A 21,530-nucleotide genomic window follows, 5' to 3' on the forward strand; every position below is an offset into this window, starting at 1 on the left:
AGCCTCATTTATGTCTACTGCAGATGTTAAACACTGCTGTCTGTCTAATTCTACTAGGAGTTCATTCAAAAGATTGCTGGTGGCGATGGAGTCTGGATTGGTCTGACTGACAGTGATGTGGAGGACAGCTGGAAATGGGTTGATGGCAGCACATTGACCTCTGGGTGAGAAATCACTGAAATGAACTGATTATTATCTAAAAAATGATTCTCACAGTCATCTAATGCTATAGTTTCAGCTTTTGGGCGACTGGAGAGCCCAATGGACAAACCGGAGAGAACTGCATTGTCTCTTATCCATCAGGGCGGTATGATTATCCATGTACCACTGCTTTTAAATGGATCTGTGAAAAAAATTTGTAAAAATATACTATATTGTGCTATATTTTAACTCAAAATCTGAGTTAAGCTGCTGCTTACCATCACCATAGTTGTAAATAATGGCAGTAAAATATAATGTATTATTACAATTAATAATAAATTATTTAATAAATCAGTCCAAATGAGGAGTGCATGCTGTTTTAAACCACTCAGACCACAACAATGTCTCTTCTGTCACATCTGTCCGGGACTCTAAAAACAATAGGTGCAAAAAAACTGTCACTGGCCCAATACCCTTTTGAAAGGTACTAATATATAGCATTATATATATATATAGTAATATGTACAATCTAGTTAATTATATGTAACTGTTCTCTGGAACAGAAAAATATTTTTGAGATTTAAAAGTAGCAAAGGAAAATGGAAACATCAAGCCTGACACAAAATCACCATTAGAAGTAGCGTCAAATTTATACTTTAGATCCTCAAATCATTTTCCCCATTTACCTTTGCAACTGAAAGTGTCTCACCGTCAGAGGCTTCGCTGGGGATTCAGGGCCCCTTGTACAGGTTCAGGCCCTCCTGAAACTGTGTCACCATTAACCCCTGTACAAAGCCCCTGGTCGCTGTAACCTAGTTTTTTATGTGTCATGAGTTACAAACCTGCAAGCAGCAAGTCAGCAGGGGTTTTTTTTTTCTTTTTTTTTCAATACATTCACTTTAACCACTGCAGAAATATTTTCCACTATGTATGATAGGAAGTCAGTCAAAAGCAATAACTGATGCAATACCTCAGATTAGATGCAACTGAGATAAGTTTCTGAGCAATATTAAATTCACTAAATTCAGCAACTTAGAATTTAGAAGCTGTTTCTGCTGCTCTGAACTTCTAGAACCAGAACAACAATTTTTGTTTTTTTGCTATGCAAATTAACTGGTATGAACAGACTAGACTTCACACATTTTCATGCACGTTGATATACTTTGTCACACTTTGGACTCATCTGTTGAAAGTACCATGTCAAAAAGCAGACAACTGCAGAGAAGAAACAACGTCTATCGTTACACGGCTGATTCACAGTGACTGAAAATGTCAGAGAGCATTTATGGCAATATAAACACTGATGAAATATGGGAAATGGGCAGCAGAGATGGAGAAGAGATGAACACCAACATCAAAGCAGATACTCATGACGTCAGGACAGGAACGGAGAACCAAACACCTCAACATACAAGTACTGAGACTCATTTTATTGTAATAAGAGGTGACATTACTATTTTAATTATAGAAAAAATAAAATAATAACTTGCATGTATTGTCTAATCTTTTATATGTATCTTATTGTCTGTCATCTTCTGGAAATGATTCAGTGAAGAGCAGAAGCTCCAGAGCAGCTGTAGTGTGTTTGGTTCTGCTGTGTGTTCTTCTGCTGACTGCAGTCATAGTGCTGTGTGTTCACATCCAGACAAACAACACACACTGCACAGAAGACAGAAAGCTACTAACCAAGATCAACAACCTCACAGGACAGATGGACCAGATACTAACCAAGTACATGATGGATGGTTACACTCTAACTTCAGCTTTTACTTTATTTCCTCACTGAAGAAGAGCTGGTCAGAAAGCAGAAGATACTCTACAGATAGAGGAGCAGATCTGATCATCATAAACCACAGAGAGAAACAAGTAAGTGAAAAAAGAGAGCAGAGGAAAAGAGAAGGTCTATATATTTTCTTATATGGTATGTGGATGTCTATTTGGAAGTTGCTTGTCTGCTTTTTTTTTACTAGGAGTTTGCAGAAAAGTTTTCCCGTGGTAATGAATTCTGGATTGGTCTGACTGACATTAATGTGGAGGGCAACTGGAAATGGGTTGATGACAGCACACTGACCTCTGGGTGAGAAATTATTGACCTGATTATTATGTAATAAATGATTCTCACAGACAGTATCATATCACACAGAAAGCAGCACTGAAAAGTGAAAGTCAAATCTAATGCTTATATGTTCTTTCAGCTTCTGGAGGTCTGGAGAGACCAATGGAAATAGTGGAGAGAACTGTGTTGTGTCCATTTCATCAGGATGGTTTGATTATCTATGTAATAAGGCTTTTAGATGGATTTGTGAGAAAAGTCTTTGGTAATTAATTACATATTAAGTTGACTACCAATATGTGAAATAAGTAACACATATAGTCACTAAAGTTAGTTCCAGCTCTAACTCTAAGTTAACCCTACATTACAACATGAATGCAAATGATGTGTCCATCATGAAAATGTGGAAAAACATTAAATTGAATTACTGTTTGTATAATTATCCTTACCAAGTCTGACACTGACTTAACTTATAGTGTGTTCTTGGGGCGGGACTATCGGTTGGGGAGTAACAGGAAACATGTTTAATTTAGTACCTCGGTTTTCTAATGCTAATAGTGAAGAAAGAACACACTCTGTGTACTTGATGGCCACATGATTTTAGAGTTCATACAGTGATCTAAGATCAGTTTCAGTCTGCTATTTTATTCAAACTGGAATCAAACGCAAAGAAGAGAAGAGCAGCCCATTGAAAACAACACAGAAGAAGAAGAAAAAGAAGAAGAAGAAAAAAAAACATTCTATAAAACAATAATAGTGCTTTTAAAACTTGTTACTTGTTAGGTTTATTGCTTACCCTTACCTGTTTGACACCATTTGGTTCCATTTTACTTTATTGAGTTATTATTATTATTATTATTTTTTAATAAATGATTACTTTGTCTCCTACTTTGTCTTTTCCATGTTCAGGTCGGTCTGTAAGCATATTTTGGCAACCTTGTATAGTCTCACCCAACAATGTATAACTTTTTTTTTTTATTCTACACTTTCAGTGTTATAAAATCTAAAATTTAAGATGTTAAGCTCATTACAACAATGGATTATAGATTTCAGCATATATGCAGCCATTGAGTACTATATGTCACCAGATGTCACCAAACTCACCAAAATTTCAGGTTGCTTCTTTATGGTTTTAATGAAAAGTCTGTAACATAGTTTGATTAAAAATTTCTCTGTAAAACAACACCCTTTTTACCCTGTCAAGAACAGCTCTGTCTACAGCACGCTGTTTTATTGCATTCTGCTTTAAATGAGCTCTGATCACCCAACGCCTCTCTTCCGAGCACTCACTGAGAGATGTCAAATTCATTGTAAAACTCGCTAATTAGCACTTTATTAAGAAAGGAGCTTGCAAAGATTCATTAAAAAACTACCCTCAGTTCTTCTGGAGGTGAAGCTGGAATGATTTGCATTTAGGTAGATCGGGAGTGCATTCCCTTAAGAAACAAAGGTAATCCGCTGTGTCTTCATGATGACTGCTATGTTCATTATTACATCCAACAACCCCATTACATACATACCCTACCCAATGTTGTGTAAACTGTGCCAAACCTGTTAAAACTGGATACATTTGAGAATGGTCATTTTGTGTTCTGTCATAAACTTACTCTCTGTCTCACATTTCATGCTTTTATTTAAACATACATTGCAGCTAATGTCTGTTTGGAATGCTTGCCTACACTGGATCTCTAAGTTAATGACACAACAAGTCAATCCCATAGACTCCCCATGTTAAAATGCCCAAATTTACAGCAGAATTTTTTTTTTACAGCCTGGTTCAAAAAATTATTTCAGTATATATAGCTAATTTTACCCTTCAGGGCAACTGTGAGGGGGGTGTATTTTTTTATAACTCGTTCGTTTAAATTATATTAAGCCTTAAAGTTCTGCATAATTAAGGGCGTGGCCACTAGAGTGACAGGTGGATTGCCGCTGCTTTCACCGCCGGGGCGCTAGGTGGGCGTGGCTTCAGCAACCAGCTCCCGCCTTTTTGCACATTTTCGATTACCCCGGAGTGATGCACGGTGACGCACTGCCAAGATGGCGACGGCCCGCTCTGAACACTTTTGACTTCAAAAACACTCTTCGGAAACCTATGGGTGACGTCACGGACACTTACTCTGGCAATTTGAAAATTTCTGAGTGTGATGGAAAGAGAAAATAAAGAGATGTAATATTAACAGTAGTGTAGTACTGTAATATTAACAGTAGTGATGCCAATACAGAAAGAGAGCACATTGACATCCAGAGACACCGAACAAAACACAGGTACTGAGACTCATTTTATTATGATAACAAATGACAGTTTAGGCCTAAACAAAGGTAAAAACACACCATGGTACAGAACCCAAGACTTTCTATACACATTTTTAGTGGTACATTTTAGTGTCTCAGAATAGTAAAATACTTGTCTTGTCTTAAAATGCATGTCTAAGATGCATGTGGAAGTGGCTCTGAGGGACAGAGGGGAAAAAATGGCACAATATCTTTAGCTGGGCTAATACCCATTAGCCCCATAATAATAGCCCTTTTCGGGGTAAATAAGACACAATGATGCATCTTTTTGTAATGGTACTGCCCCATTAACAAGTCTTGTATAATTTTTTCCAGTTTTGTGAACCAAAGCATCTAAAAAAATGTAAAATGTAAAATGTAAAATTTGAAAAAAAAAAAGGTGGATGTCAAGATATTATGTAAAAGTAATGATAAACATCAAGTTGTTATTCTCATTCAAATAACTGAATGCATATGCAGTGGCTCTTAATAAACTTAATTTGGTGTCAGCATCATAATATTAATACATTTCTTTTTTTAGCCTTCTTGAGTTTTGAGTGATTTTGAACTTCAGACATAACTGAAATTAGATCAGTTCTGTTCTGCTTTTCTGACTAACAGCTTACAGGAGAGGAACTAGCAGCTTTGGTGGAAGACAAAGATTTGAGATAACAAATAGATCAAAACATTATTTCAGAAATGTCATTATTTTCTGTCGATACATAATTTGCCCTCAGCTGAAGAGATGAGCTGAGAGCAAGGGTTCAAAATATATAATATGTGTAATTCAGGTACTAGTATTAAGGTCAGTGTTGTGAATGAACGCGTTCAAAGAACGACGTTCACTGAACGCGTTCATATTTTCGCCGAACGCTGAACTGAACGAATCACTTTTCATACAATGAACGTGAACGAGAGCGGCGCTCACTCTGGCAGGAATGAACAGCACGCGCAGTTCACGTTCACGCTCATTTGAAAAGTCAGGTTTTACCAGGGCTTAATTTGAGCCGGAACATGTTCCGTCACCTCCGACATTGGATCCGGCACCTCCTGTGTCACTAAAATTAATTGCCTAAATGAAAAAAAAAATACTGTTTGTGTAGTGTTCAATGTTTGTGAAACATGACTTGCGCGCTTGTTGTACTAGTTGAGATTGCTGTTAGCCTCGATCGTTTCACGCAGGGGAAAAATGTCAAAAAGACAGTTTGCTTAACTTTTTCAAATACGCTGGACAGTCAGATCCCAAACAAGCAAAAATCGTTTCCGCTGATCAAAAAGGAGACCACGGTGGACACAGTAGCCTAGTATCGATATCTCGTTATTGCATTCTAATCTGCATTAAGCCACATTAAGCATTCTTATAATGGTTTTCTATGGGAGGAAAATGCTTAACCGTTCATTTTATGGGCTCATCTGATTTTTTGTACATAGCATAGCCTATTTGTTAGGATTTTAGTATCATAATGATTAGGCTAATAAATGCACGCACAATTATCCGTGAACTTGATTTGAACAAATGCCTTTAAACTTGTGTGTGCAAAATTCAGAATTAAATTAATGTGCAGAAATTTGTACAAATAGAGAGTAGGCTATGTAGGCATACTATACTGTTGTAGCCATTAAAAAAAGCGCGTTTAATATTTGTTAAAATATTATAATGTTATTTTTTTTTCCATTTATGTTGATTTATGAAAAGTGAACAGCACGACCGAGTAAGATAGGATGCGCAATATGAGACATGGAGCGGGTCAGACATGATTTTAACCGCGCGCTCACTTGCATTGCACGTCAACTAGAGCACATCCTAACTTAACGAAACTCAGTGTATGCCTCACACAGACATGACAAATACATCAAATACACAAAGCTTGAAATGTATAAATAATTGTCTCTTGTTTATTGGTACAATAATTTTGATTAGTTTTGGAGTGGCAGTGATTTGCAGCTGGTAATGGATGGTAAAGAGGTTCTATTGAGTAAGATAGTGGCCTATCTTAAAAAGAATTTAACAAATGAACGTGAACTAGTTCGTTTTTAGATATGTGAACTTAGTTCATTTTTTAAAAAAAAATGAACTATGAACATGAACTAGTTCATTATCATCTGTGTGAACTGAACTTTGAGCAAATTCTTTTTAAGTATGAACTGGCACAACACTGATTAAGGTACTACAAACATGCACCAAATAAGGGTTAAATAAGGGACAAATGTGTATCTTTTGAAAAGGTACAGGTCCAGTGACATCTTTTACTGAGATTATACAGAACGAGGAGCATATCTGATCATAAATAAGCAGATTATCATAAACAACAGAGAGGGAAAAGAGACTAAAAGAAAAGCTTGAAGTGTTTAATTTTCATAAAGCTCAAATTTGACTTTGTCTTTTGTTTACAAGTCTAAAGTTTCAATGGTTCAAATCCAAAATCTCCTTCACTGTGATCTCTAGCCCTTAGACACTTGATGAAACATGTTTGTTAAATTCACAAATGATTGCACAGTACTGAAAATGTGCAGAACTACATATTTTCATCTAGTTGGAGGGTTTTATGAGAGATTAAAACAAATAATTATGCAGTAAGTCCTACAAGCAAACAGTTTACATTGGACAAAATATAGATTTCTCAGTATTTCTTTTTTCTTTTTTTACAAGCAGACAGGAAATGACTCCTCAGTGTGGTCATAGAGGTTTAGTTAATGTTCAGCTTCTTAAAGCGTTAGTACATAGTGGAGCGCTCCACACACCAGAAACTTTGACTCTAGATGTAACACACACCAGTAGAAGCATTGGGATACGAAAGATGGAAAGAGAAGGTGCAGTGGAGACAATCACTGATGTCAACAGAGATGCTAGATTCCGTCATAATGTCAGGACAGAAACAGAGAACACCGACACCAAGAGACACCAAACACTTCAACACGCAGGTACTGAGAATCATTTCATCATAGTATCACAAACTACCTTGTGCATTAGAGTTAAATATCTGTTTAAAAAATATTTATCATCATATTTGTGATCTACAGGAAGTGGTTGTGTGAAGGTCAGAAGCTCTAGATCAGCTGTTGTGTGTTTGGTTCTGCTGTGTGTTCTTCTGCTGACTGCAGTCATTGTGCTGGGTGTCAATCTCCATGATATGATTGAGGAGTTTTACATCAAGAACAAAAACATCACAGATGAAATAGAGGAGTTAAAGAAAAGAAAATCCAACTTGGCCAGTGATGTTACAAATTTATCAGATAAGAATGAAACACTATTTGCAAAAAATGAAACATTACATAAGGAGATGAAAGAATTGTGGCTGAAGATAAGCAAAATGGGTAATAAAGAACTACACTAAAACTACACAAACATTAAATATTAAAAGGAAACAGACGATATGTTTTGGGTATAACCTGCTATAAATAAGTTGTGTCAATAAATGTGGATGGGAATACCAAGCGAACTATTGTACTCCTTGTGTTTACAGATGGATGGAAGTGCAATCAATCCAGTCTCTACTATGTTTCCTCAGAGATGAAAAACTGGAGAGAGAGCAGAAGAGACTGTAAAGAGAGAGGATCAGATCTGATCATCATAAACAACAAAGAGGAACAAGTGAGTGAAAAATGGGGTGTTTGTCAAGTACTAAACTATAATTTATACATTTGTGGGCTGTCTGAGACATCTTCATGCAAAAAATGGATTCATATGTAAAACAAATACAAGAGCCTTTAGAGGGTAAGGTTGTGTTTATTATATTTACAAATGTTTTTGTTTATTCAAACATATTTCTATTGTATTATTAGGACTTTGTGAAAACGGATCTTGCTGGTTCTGAATTCTGGATCGGTCTGACTGAGGTGGAGAGCACGTGGAAATGGGTTGATGACAGCTTACCGATCACTGAGTGAGAAATCAATTAATTAAAATATTTACTTCTACCTAAAATATTTCAGACTATTATTCTACTTCTAGAACCAAACTGATCAAATTAAATACCTTCAAAAGCTTTTAAGTTCCATCCACCAAACTCCACTCAGAACTACAGCCTCTCCTGACATAGTCTACCATCTGCCTGTTCATCTATCCATCCATTCAACTACTCACAACCTAGATACACACTGACCCCTTTTGTCAAAAAACAAAACAAAAAAAAAACTAAGCAAAACAAACAAAAAAAATCCTTGGCTGTGGTTGCCAGAATTTCAACATAAAAATTACAGTAGCAACATTTTAGGTTTTAACTTAAATTTATGTTAAATAGTGTCATTTCATTTACTGATATAATGTTAATATACCAGCATATTGAAGTATTGGAATTTGTTTTGTACCTGTGTAATACACTGATGACCACAAAAAGCAGGTGGTGATGAGAGTCACATGATGAACCAAAGCCTATTACTTATAGAAGGTGCACAGTATAATTCACACAAACACTAAACACCAACATCGTAACACACATGAATTGGAAAGAAAGCAATAAACATTAATTTAACAACATTAGATGTAACATACAACCCTGATGTTTGAAACTGATAAGAAAAAAAATAAATAAATAAGATTGCACAGTTATTAAAAAAAAAAAAGAAAAAAAAACATCAAATTTTAAATTAAATACATGGAATTCTGGGAATGTCAATTTACAGTTATTCACTGTAAGTTCTATTTATTTTTATTTTTATAACATGTAATGTCCAATACAGTTTTTCACCATTTATAGTAGGGGTACTTACCGTTAACCATTTAACAGGTTTTTACTGCAGCATTTTTACAGTCTTTTACTGTTAAATTCATGCTCATTTTTCATAATTGCAATCAACAACAAACATAATAGCATGCTTTGGTACTGAAAATGCCATTGCAACAGCCAAGCAATGCTCTACAACAACTTTGAGCAACTGCCTACACTCATTTACCATATTCTGTGTCTGCATAGCCATTAAAACAGTCAAACTTACCAAATTATTTTAAACAAAATCAAAGTTAGTCCTGTCTTTATCTCACAGGCAAACATCTAATGCTAGTCTGTTGTTGCAGGTTATGGGCTTCTGGAAAACCTAGTGATAGCTCTGGTAATAAGGATTGTGCTGTAAATCTGTCATCAGGGTTTGCTGAATATTCATGTGATCAAAAATTTAAATGGATCTGTGAGAAGAACATTTGAAAGAAATAATTACACTGCTAATAAAGGGTTGTAAAAACATGATGGGTCTCATTTCACTTATTCTTCTTAACTACATGTTTTCATGTAATAAAACATCTTTATCACTGAAACTCTGAATAAGCTTTTTTATTATTCTATTATATTTTGTTACTGATACAACATCTAGCAAAGTCACACTTAAAGCTAAAATGTTTCCAGATTAACACCAACTCAGCGGATAAGTTTGGGGTTGATAATTGGTGATAAGTTTGTGGTTGTTAATGATGGTGGCTATTTAGTTTTTCCTTCAATTCTGCCTGGTAACACTTGTGACGCAGAAACTACACAATTCACATTTAATGAAATAGTTCATCCAAAAATACAAATTATGTTATTAATTACTCAACCTCATATTGTTCCAATCCCATGGGACGTTCATTTATCTTTACATCACATTTTTTTTTTTAAATCTGTGAGCCATCTGACCCTGCATATACACCAATGCAACTGCCATGTTTAATGCTCAGACTATTTGTTAAAATAGTCCATGTGAGATCAGTACCGTAACCTTAATTCTGAACATGGTAGTTGTGTTGCTGTATAGGCAGGGTCAGAAAGCTCTTAGATGTCATCAAAGAAATCTTAATTTGTGTTTCAAAGATAAACAAAGGTCTTACATGTTTGAAAAAAACAGCATGAGGGTGAGTAATTAAAAAAATAAATGAATTCATTTCAATCATTTATAAAAGAAAATGCAAATTCAACCAAAGGTTAAGCAACATGTTTAGTTTTTCTACAAGTGTGTGTGCTTAGGGGGATCTTTATCTTTTATCATTTATCTACAAAAATGTTTTTATATAAGCAAACAGGATATGACTGCTCAGTGTGGTCACAGTGGTGTGGTTAACGTTCAGCCTCTTAAAGTACTGGCACACAACGGTGCAGTCCACACACCGGAGACATACACAGTTTGATTCTAAAAGACCGAAAATGTGCAAGGGGAACAGCACAGGTACTGTGACTCATTTCATTATTGAAATAACTAGCACACACATTTTAGTCCTGTGCGTGATTAAGATTTATCTTCATATCCATCATTTTAAGGAAGTGATTCTGTGAGGACCAGAAGATACAAAAAAGCTACAGTGTATTTGGTTCTGCAGTGTGTTCTTCTGCTGGAGGCCTTTATTTTGCTGCTTACTGAACACAAAACTAAGACTTACCAGTTTGAAAACAGCGCGGAAACCTTCAATAAAACACAGATCGACCTTCTTATTGAGATTGAAAACAAGTTAACAGAGAAGGATATATTAGTGACTTCCAATGAAGAAATGACAAAACAAAATCAGCAGTTAACGACAGAGAAGAATATATTGACAAAACAGCTTCGTGAAATGGGTAATCTTGAACTATACACTAAAACTACACAAATATGCATTATTATAAAGATATTGTATGTGTGTAGTACAAGCTCGTATTAGTAAGTTTCAATTCTGGGTAAATAAGAACAAGAGTCTTTCAACTAATCTGGTTGTGTTACCAGATGGATGGAGATGTTATAAATCCAGTTTATACTACATTTCCTCTGAAGAGAAAAACTGGAGTGAAAGCAAACAAGACTGTTTGAAAAGAGGAGCAAATCTGACTATTATAAACAGCAACGAAGAACAAGTGAGTAAAACACTAACTCAAAATTATTCATTTACTCATATTAAATGTATGTTAGTTAAGATATTAAAACATTATTTTTATTATATTCTATAATTAGGATTTTTTTAAAACTCACGATGATGTCTGGATTGGTCTAAATAATATAAAGGGAACATGGAAATGGGTTGATGGCAGCCCACTGATCTCGAGGTGAGAAATGATTGAAATGAACCTACTATTATGTAATAAATGTTTCTCACAATCTGTATCATATTACATAGAAAGCAGCACTGAACAACTAATGATGGTTTGTAATTTCAGCTTCTGGGCTTCTGGAGAGCCCAATGGAGCAAAGGAGTGTGTTGTGACTTCAAAGAGTCTTGACAAATCAGAATGGTACACACATCCTTGTAGTTCTACTTTTAAGTGGACCTGTGAAAGATAACCATCTTAAAATAAAATCTGTAATATGACCACTAACAAGAAGCAGGTTAAATTATAAATGTGTTCTTGTATTGCCTTTTTTGTAAGCTAAAGATTCTTTCTTCTAAAAGTGTCAATGTAATAAATCTTTTTTTACTAAGTCATTCAGAAAATAAATTTGTTTCTATGTTGTTGGTGCCCGTGTGAATCTTTTGAAGCTTTCTGCATTTTTAAAACACATAGCAGCTAGAATTGCACTGCTGTTAGGGCTAGGCTAACAGCTAATATTCACTATGACATAAGCATGAACTGACACCTGTTTGCTAATGCTAATATTGCACTTAGCGTTCTTCACACAGGCCCCAATCTGCTGTTAACTGAGGGCATCCTGAAAGATGCATGTAAAATCTTAAAACCACTGAGAAAGTATCCAAAGGCAGATAGCTTAAGCAATTTCTTTTTAATGGATTCACTACAGGGGTTGATCAGTTCTTCCTACAAAATATAAATTAATAAAGGACAAAAAAATTTACAATACAACACAAAAGTCACAATATATTTTGACCACAATTAATTCTACTGAAAACCTCAAGAGCAGTCTTATAGAAGCAGAAGTTTCATAAGTTTCAGAATTAGACAATCTCCATGAACAGATGCAGAACAACATTCACCAATTGAAGGGTTTCAACGTTACATTAGATACAGGAAATAAAAAGGAAAAAGTTCAGAGGATATTATTATTGATGTCAGTGTATTAAAATGTACTTGCAATATATGATCATTGCTTAACTTTGATTATGGACAGAGGAAAACAGCAAGGAACCTTAACTTCATATATACTGTATGTCTTTTATAATAGGTTTCATAGAGAATGAAAAAAGTTAATTATTTAATAAAATAATTGCATTAAATGTTATCATCTTAACAGGATATCACATGTTTCTAACCACAGCTGCAAAAGCTCAAAACCAGAAAACACTTAACTTAGAGCAACAACTTTACCAAAGTTTGTGTATACTGTCTATCTATAGTATCTGTATTGAATGCAGTGTAAGTCGCTTTGGATTAAAGAGTATACCAAATCCATAAATGTAAAGGAAAATGCAAAGAGAGAAACACTGCGATGATGTGGCTCCAGAGTCACAATAAAAAATAAATAATATCAAAATAAAAGAAGGTGAAGCTCAAGAGAAGATAAAGAAGAGATGAAAATCTATGCTAATGCCAAACCTATAAACAGTAATGATGTCAGGACAGAAACAGAGAACTCAAACACCAAGCAGCTTAACACGTGTACTCATTCTATTATGACTACTAACACATTTTAGTTAAGTTAGTGTTAAGGGCCAGATAATATGGTCATGTCAATATGCTGTGATATAATAAAAGATGTCTCCTGTGAGGAAATGTCTCTTAGTGACAGAAACCACTTACTGGTTTCGCTTCCTCTAAAGAATACTGAGAAAAAGGAGTTTTTCCCATAGCGTCTTAGCAGATGCAGTACTCATTCCCATATCTCAGGGAGCTGATGTTATGTAAGTAACTCAGTATGATATCACATGTTCATGACCACAGTGGTGCCTTATAAAAGTAAGCTCAAAGCAGAAGTTCAGAGCAGTGCAGTCTACTTGAAGGAAATACTTCTAATAATCTCACATTTACATCCACCTTATTAATGCTATGGACATAGATGAAGATAAAGAGAAGATGAACATATATGCTAATGAACATTCTGTAAACCTTCATAATGTCAGGACAGAAACAGAGAACACCAGGAAATACCAAACACCTCAACACACAGGTACTGTGAGTCATTTCATTATAATACAATACACATTTGACACACATATTGCACATTTGAGTTATATGAGTGTTTAATAATCTTCAGGAATTGACTGTATGAAGATCAGAAGCTCCAGAGCAGCTGTAGTGTGTTTGGTTCTGCTGTGTGTTCTTTTACTGACTGCAGTCATAGTGCTGTGTATCCACATCCATACAAACAACACAAACTACACAGAAGACAGCAGTGAGCTACTAATTAACATAACCAATCTCGCAGAAGAGAAAGACCAACTACTAACCAGGAATACAGATCTCACAGAAAATACAGACCAGCTACGAACTAAGATTGTCAACCTCACAGAAGCGAGAGACCAGCTAGTAAACAAGAACATGCAGCTGGCAAAAGAGAGAGATGGATTATTATCAAGTAACCAGGATCTGATTAAACAAAGAGACCAATTACATCAGGAGAAAAATTAACTGTTGAAAAGTATTCATGGAATGGGTAATTATGGACTATTTTAAAACTAAAACAACCACTTGTTAGTAGATCAGTGTTGTGGGAATAAAGTGCTAATAGTTGAATTGTTTTTGTTTACAGATGGATGGATTTACTATCAATCTAATCTTTACTTTGTTTCCTCTGAGAAGAAGAGCTGGACTGAGAGTAGAAGATACTGTACAGAGAGAGGAGCAGATCTGATCATCATAAACAACAGAGAAGAACAAGTGAGTGAAACTAATTTAATAACTATAGTCTAGAGGAAGAAAACATTTATACATTATCATATAAATGTGTTAATTTTTCAATTTTCTCAGGATTTTGTGAAGAAAACATCTGCTAATGCTAATGTCTGGATTGGTTTGACTGACAATGAAGTGGAAGGCAGCTGGAAATGGGTTGATGACAGCGCACTGAACTCTCGGTGAGAAATCACTGACCTGAACTGATTATTACGTAATAACTGATTCTCACAGTCAGTGTTATATCATACAGAAAGCAGCCCTGAACATGTAATGCTGATCTGTTGATGCAGGTTCTGGGATCCTCGAGAACCCAATGGACATAGAGGAGAGAACTGTGCTCTGACTTATTCACCAGGATGGGCTGATTATCCATGTAGTGAACTTTTTCAATGGATCTGTGAAAAGAGCATTTTAAAATAAGTCATCACATGAACTGCAGGTTCATGTAATAAAATACATATGGGTACATTTTCCCCTTAAAACAGCTTTATTTAAACTGCTACTGCTAAAACACAGGTTCTCTTACGAGAGCTCTCTCGTACTGCGTCTTAGCTAAGATGCTACGGGAAAAGTCTCTTTTCACGAAATACTGAAGCAAAAAATTATCCTTAATTTTGTATTTTTGTAAAGCGCATTTGCAGCAGTACACAGCCATAGGCGAGACGGCTCGTTCGCTCATTGGCTTGTTCTGCGGCAACTGCACAGCCTATCGAGCGGAGGCTGATGCAACATCAGACCAATAAGGGCGCTTCGCGCCCTTCTTGCCACTTCCCGCCGAAACGGGTGTGAGAAAGCACCGGTGTTCGAGTTCCGCTGCAGCCGAGCTCTCACCCAAGCGCGCCGCTGTTGCAGTTCCAAGAGTTGTGACTGCCTCAGTGTCTTCTGCAATGCGCAAGCCTGCACGAGTGCCCGCTTGCCTGCACACAAAAGCCGTTATCACGGCTACCCAGATGTTTCACAAAAAGAGTGTTTTTTCTGGTGTTCCGGCCACGGCCGATGGTGCTATAAATGTTGTGACGATGCCCACTCCTCAGTGCCCATCTCCACATGTAAGCACAGCCCTGCACACAGGGCCTGCGCCCATAATGTCGACTCAAGTCGGTCGCGCACACTGCATAGTAAACGTGCCCACCCCTCAGTGCCCACAATTACTATGTCACACGCGTCATGTGGTTTCTGTAAAAACGAAACCCGTGCACGCTCGTCCGGCCACGGCCGATGGTGCTATAAATGCAGTGATGATGCCCACTACCCAGTGCCCATCTCCACATGTAAGCACAGCCCTGCACTCAGGGCTAGCGCACATAAGATCGACACAGATCGGTCGAGCGCGCTGCATAGTAAACATGCCCACTTCCCAGTGCCCACATACACTATGTCACTTACGGCGCGGGGCTTCTGTAAAAACGAGGCCCGTGCACGTACATTCTGCACAGACAGACAGCGAGTTGAAAGTGGTAAAAGTGCACACATGCAGCCCACGGTTACTCGCAGATATATCGAGTCCCATGGGACCGGCTCAGCCTCTCCCCAGTCGGTTAAGCGCCGGAACGGGGTCGAGGAAGAGCGATCTGCCCGCTGTGATCAGCGCGTTCCCCGCCTCAGATGCGCAGCACACTCGAGCGCCGCCGTTGCCCAGTCAACAGAGCGTGTTTCGCATCCAGCCCTTAGCCATTCATGCAGATGCATGGTCAGCGCTTCCAGGGGTTTCGGATTGGGTGCTAGGCATTATAAAGAGAGGCTACTCGCTACAGTTTTCTCGACGCCCGCCGCGCTTTTCAGCGCGCGTCGAAACTACGGTCAAAACAGAAGTAGCACACATACTTCGGACCGAAATATCAAAACTGTTGAGCAAAGGGGCTGTAGAGCCTGTGTCTCAAGCTCAAAGCGAGGGGGGGCTGTACAGCAGATACTTTCTGGTGCCCAAGAGAGACGGGGGTCTCAGGCCCATACTGGATCTAAGACAGCTGAACAAGGCATTGATGAAACGCAGTTTCAAAATGCTCACGACCAGGAAGCTCCTCGCGCAGATTCGCAGAGGAGACTGGTTCATGTCAATAGATCTGAAGGACGCGTATTTTCAAATATAGATAGCGTCAAACCACAGGCGACATTTGAGATTCGCCTTCGAGGGCCAGGCATACCAGTTTACAGTCCTGCCATTCGGCTTGTCCGTAGCTCCTCGTACGTTTACGAGGTGCATGGATGCAGCGCTCGCTCCTCTCAGACTCAGAGGCATACGAGTGCTGAATTATTTGGACGACTGGCTGGTTCTGGCCCGATCACGAGCGGAGCTGGGTCTCATGGCCTCAGCATCTCCGGTTCTGCGGCTGGGCCTGCTCCGCATTCGCGCCCCCTGCAGTTTTGGCTGAAGGCTCAGGTGCCGCGCAGAGCGTGGGCATCTGGCCGGCTGCATTTCAAGGTCAATCAGAGCTGTGTTGCGGCTCTAGCACCTTGGACAGCGAACGGCTGGTACCGATCAGGTGTAAGCCTGGGGACTTCCCAGAGTGTGAAAATGGTGTCGACGGACGCCTCCACTTCGGTATAGGGGAGCGCTGCTCGAAGGCAGACCGTCCTTTGGCCTATGGTCAGAATGGGAAAAGCTCCATCATATCAACTGCCTGGAAATGCTGGCAGTGGAGAACGCGCTGACGCGCTTTTGTCCCCATATCAAGGATCACCACGTCATAGTCCGTTCGGACAACATGTCCGTGGTGTCCTACATAAATCGCCAGGGCGGTCTCGGGTCCCGAAACCTGTGCAGGGGCCTTCAGTGCCCGTTGGGCGTCAGAGCACACTCCACAAGAGGCGTCGCCTCGTCGTGGGCATGGTCTACTGGGATCTTCTTGCAGGATATATGTATGGCGGCAGGTTGGGCCTCGTCGTCTACATTTATCAGGTTCTATAACCTGGAGGTTCCCGCCTTGCAAGCAAGGCTGCTGTCGGTATAGTCGAATCAGGGCCCTGAGGGGAATTCTGAGTTCACGAGCGATATGCGCTGCCGACTGTTATATGGGCAGTATTGCGTAAGACCCGGATTGCCACATTGGTCAGGCCTTGCCTCGACTGTGTGATGTCATATTGCCGCATCTACGGATGCTGCTAGATAAGGGGTGGAGGGCTTTCCCCTTTTCTGTCCTGGACTCTCTGGGAGTCCCTCAGGTGACTGTGCACTGTAAATCCTGGGCGTTGCTTCAGGTTTATTGGTGTGTGATCCCTGCGCGCACGGCGTTTTACATTGGGTTCCCGTAGCGTCTTAGCTAAGACGCAGTACGAGAGAGCTCTCGTAAGAGAACGTAATCGGTTACTAAACGTAACCTCGGTTCTCTCTAGAAGAGCGAACGAGTACTGCGTTCTCTGCCGTGTGTACGATTCACTCTGGTTCGCTTCGGCGATGAAATCAGGTGAGTAAGGTGAGTAAGCCTTTTCGAGCTCCTTTTATAGGTTGGGCCACACCCGTTTCGGCGGGAAGTGGCAAGAAGGGCGCGAAGCGCCCTTATTGGTCTGATGTTGCATCAGCCTCCGCTCGATAGGCTGTGCAGTTGCCGCAGAACAAGCCAATGAGCGAACGAGCCGTCTCGCCTATGGCTGTGTACTGCTGCAAATGCGCTTTACAAAAATACAAAATTAAGGATAATTTTTTGCTTCAGTATTTCGTGAAAAAAGAGACTTTTCCCGTAGCGTCTTAGCTAAGACGCAGTACTCGTTCGCTCTTCTAGAGAGAACCGAGGTTACGTTTAGTAACCGAGTACGTTCTTTTTCCCTCCATACAGAATATAATGATTTACAACACCAAACAGTGAAATGAAAGTGCAAATACACTAGGGCTGTAGCTATCGAATATTTTAGTAATCGAGTATTCTACCAAAAATTCCATAGATGAATCGAGTAATCGGATAAAATGTGTTTTTGCTTAATTAAAGTGCAATCTTAATTATGCAAGAGAAAATATGACTCCTGGGTCTCTTAAAATGAACAACTAAGTTTCCGTTTTAAGAAAATTTTTGTTTTTTTTACTTTTTAAATGCATAAAATGCAATGCATACATCAAAAATAAACATTTAATTATTACCCATTGTTTCTCTGTCTATACTTTAACTGTGAACAATGACCATAAAGTTGACAGATAAATTAAGTGCATTTAACTGCCATTCAGTTGGGGTTTTAAATAAAGCAGTTTCTGAGATTCACATTAAACATTAAACATTAATTTATCTTCTAATTATTGAAAATTAAGCAAACTTAACTTTTTGGTAAACAAAGGGGATTTACTATCAAAAATAAAACATGGAAAATATGTTGTGTGATTAAACCAAAAAAAAAAAAAATAATAAAATAATGTCTGATTTTTTTTTTTTTTTTTTTGTAGTAGGCTATGTACATTCTGCTGAACAATAGTAATACATCTCTGGCAAATAGTTATCTTTAAACTAAAACGGACTTTTATTTTGGCGGGTTGACGTACCTTTACAGTTCTGTGTATGTGATGTGACGCTAGTTTTACTCCAATCAAACGGTCAAATGCTCATGAAGTGACTGTCAGAGCAGTTCTGGAGATGTTGTTCATGTGTTCACGTCCTTATTTAGTGAGACAGCAGACGCTGAAATCACCAGAGCGTCACGCGCGCTTCAGTGGGAAGTCGCGCTTCTGCTCCATTCATTAACAGAGACACGCAGAACATGCAGGATTCATATTTAAATAGACTGTTCCGGCTTAATATTTACAGATATTAGTCCATATCGTGATTTGATGTAAGTGCAATAACCTATTTTTGATTAATTCATTCATAATTTGGCAAATTTCCATGTCATTCCACTTTAAACTATAAATTCCGTTTTTATGACTGGATTCCGCGATTCCCTCCGTGTTTTTTGTATCGCAGAAATCATAGGGCCCTAGTTGTGGTATGCCAGCTCTATCTTGCAATGGATACACACCACGACGTTCTTTTTACATTTGCCCGCGCCCTGAAATCAAAACACTACTGACTCCTTAGAGTATGCGATTTCAGACAAAGAGCTTGTATCTCCTTCTGCTATGTGGGTGACGTAAACGCGTTGTGTCACATTAAAACAATCATTGCGAAAAAACCTGAGGTGAGATTTAAAATAAATTCAGAGAGGCATCGAGGCAGAGGAATTTGCCTCTATCATTTTTTGTAATCGAGTTACTTGAGGAATCGTTTCAGCCCTAAAATACACACTGTAAATGAAGCAAATTTTTTTCTTATGTAATTTTCTTTTCTTTTTTTTTTATCATAGACTTTTATAATAGATATAAATATTAAGGGTAACAGTCAAAAAAAGCAGTTATTTCACTAAATATGATTGTCCATGAGTTCAAAAAAGAGGGAATTTGGAAGATGGAATACGAAAACTAAAAATATATAATAGTATATACCTTGTAGTCAATGGTCAAATTTAACCACAGTAGCTGAAAGATGCATAAGTCAAAGAGACATGCCAGTCAACAAGCAGAGGCAAGGACCTGTGTGCAGACATTTCATGGAAGAGCTGGAACAAACAATTAGCCAAAAAACATAGGGAACAAAGAACAGAATGATGGGCGAACATGCAACCATTACATTCAACAACTCACAAAGAACTAAAGAAACACTAGGGCTGTATATACAGTATACAGGAGGCTAACAAGCTAAGATAAGATTCAGATAAGATAAGATACAAACTGATTACAAGCACCATGGGAGAAAGGAAGAGACAAAGGTCCAAGACAGGGCACAGAAAACACAAAAAAAAAAAAAAAAACAAGAAAGAGGTGATTTGTGAGGACAGCAATCACTCTTATTTTCTGAAACAAAAATAAAACGGAACAAAAAAACAAACAAACAAAAAAACCAATATACTTCAAAAAGGTATATTAAATAATGTTATGTCAAATTAAAGTCAAAGTCTTCTCACTGGATGTGCTGGTTTCGGCCTCATTGAAAGTGAAAGTGAAAAAACACCTGTGATTCACAAATCCTGGCTAAGAAACTCAAAATCACATAAAGTAGCCTTGTTGACAAATTTGGGTCAGGGCAAACTGCACAAGATAGTAGTTGGCAATATCACATCTTTTGTAGCATAAATAAACTGCTGCAGAAAAGCTAGGTGCCATACAAAATCTAATGTGTAACTGCAACACTCATTCCAAATGTAGTGGAGTAAAGAATACAGATACTCTGTACTACAGAAACATAGAGTGAAATAGAGAGTAAAAGTTGCTAATATCTAATACTATACACCTCTGTATTTATGTTACTTATGTTAACAGAACTATTGCTGAGACATAGGAGATGAACAAAAAGATGGAGATGATATTCTAACAGTGCAGAAAATGTGTTATTTTGATTTATAGAAATTTGACAGACAATTACTTTGCGTGAGGACACAGTAAAATGTGGGGTATGTTCTAAGTTTATTTCCACAGAGACAGCACCTGATTTGGATAAATATCTTGATAATGCTTATATCAATCAATCAATCAATCAATCAATCAATCAATCAATTAATCAATTCAACCAATCATTTATTTCTATAGCAAGTTTAAAAACAACACAAGCTGACCAAAGTGCTTTACAGACCCGAAATTACAAACCCAAAAAAATATTGCACTAGACCACGTTTTGTTTTCAGTGAAAATATTCAAGTGTATTCATCTTAAAATATGGAGATACCTAATAAAATATGACATTTAAACTATGTACACTGTTAAATTTTTACAGCAATCCAGACTGTCAGTTCCTCAATTTCTCTCAAATCAAAAGGTGGCATGCTTTTTTATGAATGAGGGAAACATCCTCATAAATATGTGAATAATGACTGAGCTAAGCAGAGATCAATATACTGAGATTTTTCAGATGAGCTGGATGTCGACTACTGAGAAGAGTGTTAATGAACTTCCATCTGATCTAAAATGGCTGTCATGGCACTATAAAAGAGAAAACTTTCTGTAAATGCTCATGGGATAATGAAAACTGCTGAATGAAGTTCACCAAAAACAAAACTTCTGCCATAATTTAATCACTTTGACATTGATCTGGATCTTTAGTCTTCTCATTTTTGGATGAACTATTGCTTTAAGCTGAAATAAACTCTCCTCTCATCTTCTGAATTTCTTTAGCAGAGAAGGTATTTTAAAGAGGCAAGTGTTCAGTCGACACAGTCGGGGAGAGTTGGAGACATACTAAATGATATTTCGAAGGTCATTAGAATGAAGAACATGACAAAGTCGTCGCTTTTGTGTGTGACTTGGCCTTTAACCAGCCTACAGAGGGCTGGTGTCTCATAGCAACTGCAGGTGATACTATGTTTCTTACATTATAAGTCTGTTCTGAGGT

The 21,530-nt window shown here is 37.8% G+C and overlaps 2 protein-coding genes across 2 annotated transcripts in view; both read left to right on the forward strand.

Annotated features, from left to right (window-relative positions):
* The window catches only part of LOC132126987 (C-type lectin domain family 10 member A-like), a 33,864-nt gene extending 19,161 nt beyond the window's left edge, over window positions 1-14,703 (forward strand). Inside the window, exons 8-9 of the mRNA XM_059538607.1 lie at window positions 58-164; window positions 14,481-14,703. Coding sequence (XP_059394590.1) covers window positions 58-164; window positions 14,481-14,610 — 237 coding nt within the window. The 3' untranslated portion in view covers window positions 14,611-14,703. The remainder of the gene's footprint in view (window positions 1-57; window positions 165-14,480) is intronic.
* LOC132127641 (C-type lectin domain family 12 member B) lies at window positions 7,001-9,703 on the forward strand. The gene is made up of 5 exons (XM_059539619.1): window positions 7,001-7,390; window positions 7,490-7,783; window positions 7,933-8,060; window positions 8,252-8,352; window positions 9,483-9,703. The coding sequence occupies exons 1-5, from the start codon at window positions 7,129-7,131 to the stop codon at window positions 9,607-9,609; spliced, it is 912 nt and encodes a 303-aa protein (XP_059395602.1). The 5' UTR covers window positions 7,001-7,128; the 3' UTR covers window positions 9,610-9,703.
* Window positions 14,704-21,530: the final 6,827 nt, after the last annotated feature.

The sequence above is a fragment of the Carassius carassius genome, chromosome 45, assembly GCF_963082965.1.
Source record: "Carassius carassius chromosome 45, fCarCar2.1, whole genome shotgun sequence".
Classification (NCBI taxonomy): Eukaryota; Metazoa; Chordata; class Actinopteri; order Cypriniformes; family Cyprinidae; genus Carassius; species Carassius carassius.

Coding starts and splice junctions, on each gene's coding strand:
- LOC132127641 (XM_059539619.1), top strand. CDS start 7,129: ATGACTCCTCAGTGTGGTCATAGAGGTTTAGTTAATGTTCAGCTTCTT. Junction 8,061..8,251: donor TAAACAACAAAGAGGAACAA/GTGAGTGAAAAA, acceptor TTGTATTATTAG/GACTTTGTGAAAACGGATCT. Junction 8,353..9,482: donor GACAGCTTACCGATCACTGA/GTGAGAAATCAA, acceptor CTGTTGTTGCAG/GTTATGGGCTTCTGGAAAAC.